Genomic DNA, 1,221 nt, shown 5'->3' with positions numbered 1-1,221 from the left:
AGTTCTAAATTTAAAAAATGATGGCTACCGTCACATAGCAATAAAGTAACAAAAACTGACTAAATGTAACAGAGTTAGTGCAATGGCATAAAGTTTCATGGTATCCGTTTGAATGTACAATTCTGTAAATATGCACAAGCTGGAGAAGTTAAAAGACACCTCTTTAATTATATTTCGGATATGAACATGTCTACTTCTACAGTAGTAGCAATTTTTCTTTCGACATTCAAGCTTTTCAATGCGAATGAATCTTTCAGAACGGTATTGTGAACCGGTTCAATTGATTCATTGAAAAGATCCGACTCAAAAGCACGACTCGCTACGGTTGGTATTTCGCTGCGATATTCTCACGTGTGTCGAAAATATGAACTTAGAGAGAATACCAAACGAGTCGTGTATAAGAATGAAGTTCAAATGTTAGGAAATACGTGTGCAGTTAACATTTCGTCGTTTGTCAAAGGAGACGATGTCCAAGATTCAACTAACGTTACCGGAGGAAATTTGGATCCATGTGTTTGGATTTCTCTCGGATCGCGACAAATTAAATGTTCGTTTAAGCTGCACGTACTTTAAGAGACTGATCGACCACTGGTCCTTATGGAAAGACAGCGTTGTCGTCCTCCAAAAGCGCTACGACTCACATTTCTGGAAAACTCTTTGTCAAAGGAAAATCAAGTCTATTGTTGTTCAAAAGGCAACTGCAAAAGTCTTGCAACAAACTGTGGCTTGGCTGCCGTGGATCGGTTCAGTGACTCTGGTTCAGTGCAGTGATGGCACAGCGCTGGTGACACTGGGGGCTTTAAAACACCTCCAGAGGCTTGTCATCCGTCAGTGTTGCTGTCGGAGTCTGACCAGCTCACTGCTGTCTTTGAGACAACTGACTCATCTCTGCTTGTGTGAGGTCAAGAGAGCCTCGATATCGGAGATAAGTGCTGCAGTTTCGCAACTTGTCAATCTTACCACACTGAAGTACCATGACGATAAAAATCCTATCCATAAAACTGCCCTTCATGGCATGCTGGGGCGTCTGCCCAACTTAAAACACCTTTCCTTGAGATTGGGGCCAAAGTATGGGATTCTGCCTGGTGATTATTTTTGTCCAACTAAAGCATATGGACATCCAGGTATGTATGCTTTGAGGAAAGAAAAATAAGAGGAAGAAATGAAGAAAGGATTTTCACTTTGTAGAGTCATCACCCATCATCCCATCTTGTCTTTCAC

The 1,221-nt window shown here is 41.4% G+C and overlaps 1 protein-coding gene across 1 annotated transcript; it reads left to right on the top strand.

Annotated features, from left to right (window-relative positions):
• Window positions 1-322: 322 nt before the first annotated feature.
• LOC107579869 (uncharacterized) lies at window positions 323-1,215 on the top strand. Its single transcript, XM_016265658.1, has one exon. It carries the CDS (start codon window positions 467-469, stop codon window positions 1,151-1,153), a length of 687 nt encoding a protein of 228 aa, XP_016121144.1. The 5' UTR covers window positions 323-466; the 3' UTR covers window positions 1,154-1,215.
• The last annotated feature ends 6 nt before the right edge of the window (window positions 1,216-1,221 follow it).

The sequence above is a fragment of the Sinocyclocheilus grahami genome, unplaced genomic scaffold (genome assembly GCF_001515645.1).
Source record: "Sinocyclocheilus grahami isolate Dianchi unplaced genomic scaffold, SAMN03320097.WGS_v1.1 scaffold20999.1, whole genome shotgun sequence".
NCBI lineage: Eukaryota > Metazoa > Chordata > Actinopteri > Cypriniformes > Cyprinidae > Sinocyclocheilus > Sinocyclocheilus grahami.
Note: the sequence above shows the minus strand (reverse complement) of the source record. Positions and strands in the feature narration are given on the sequence as shown.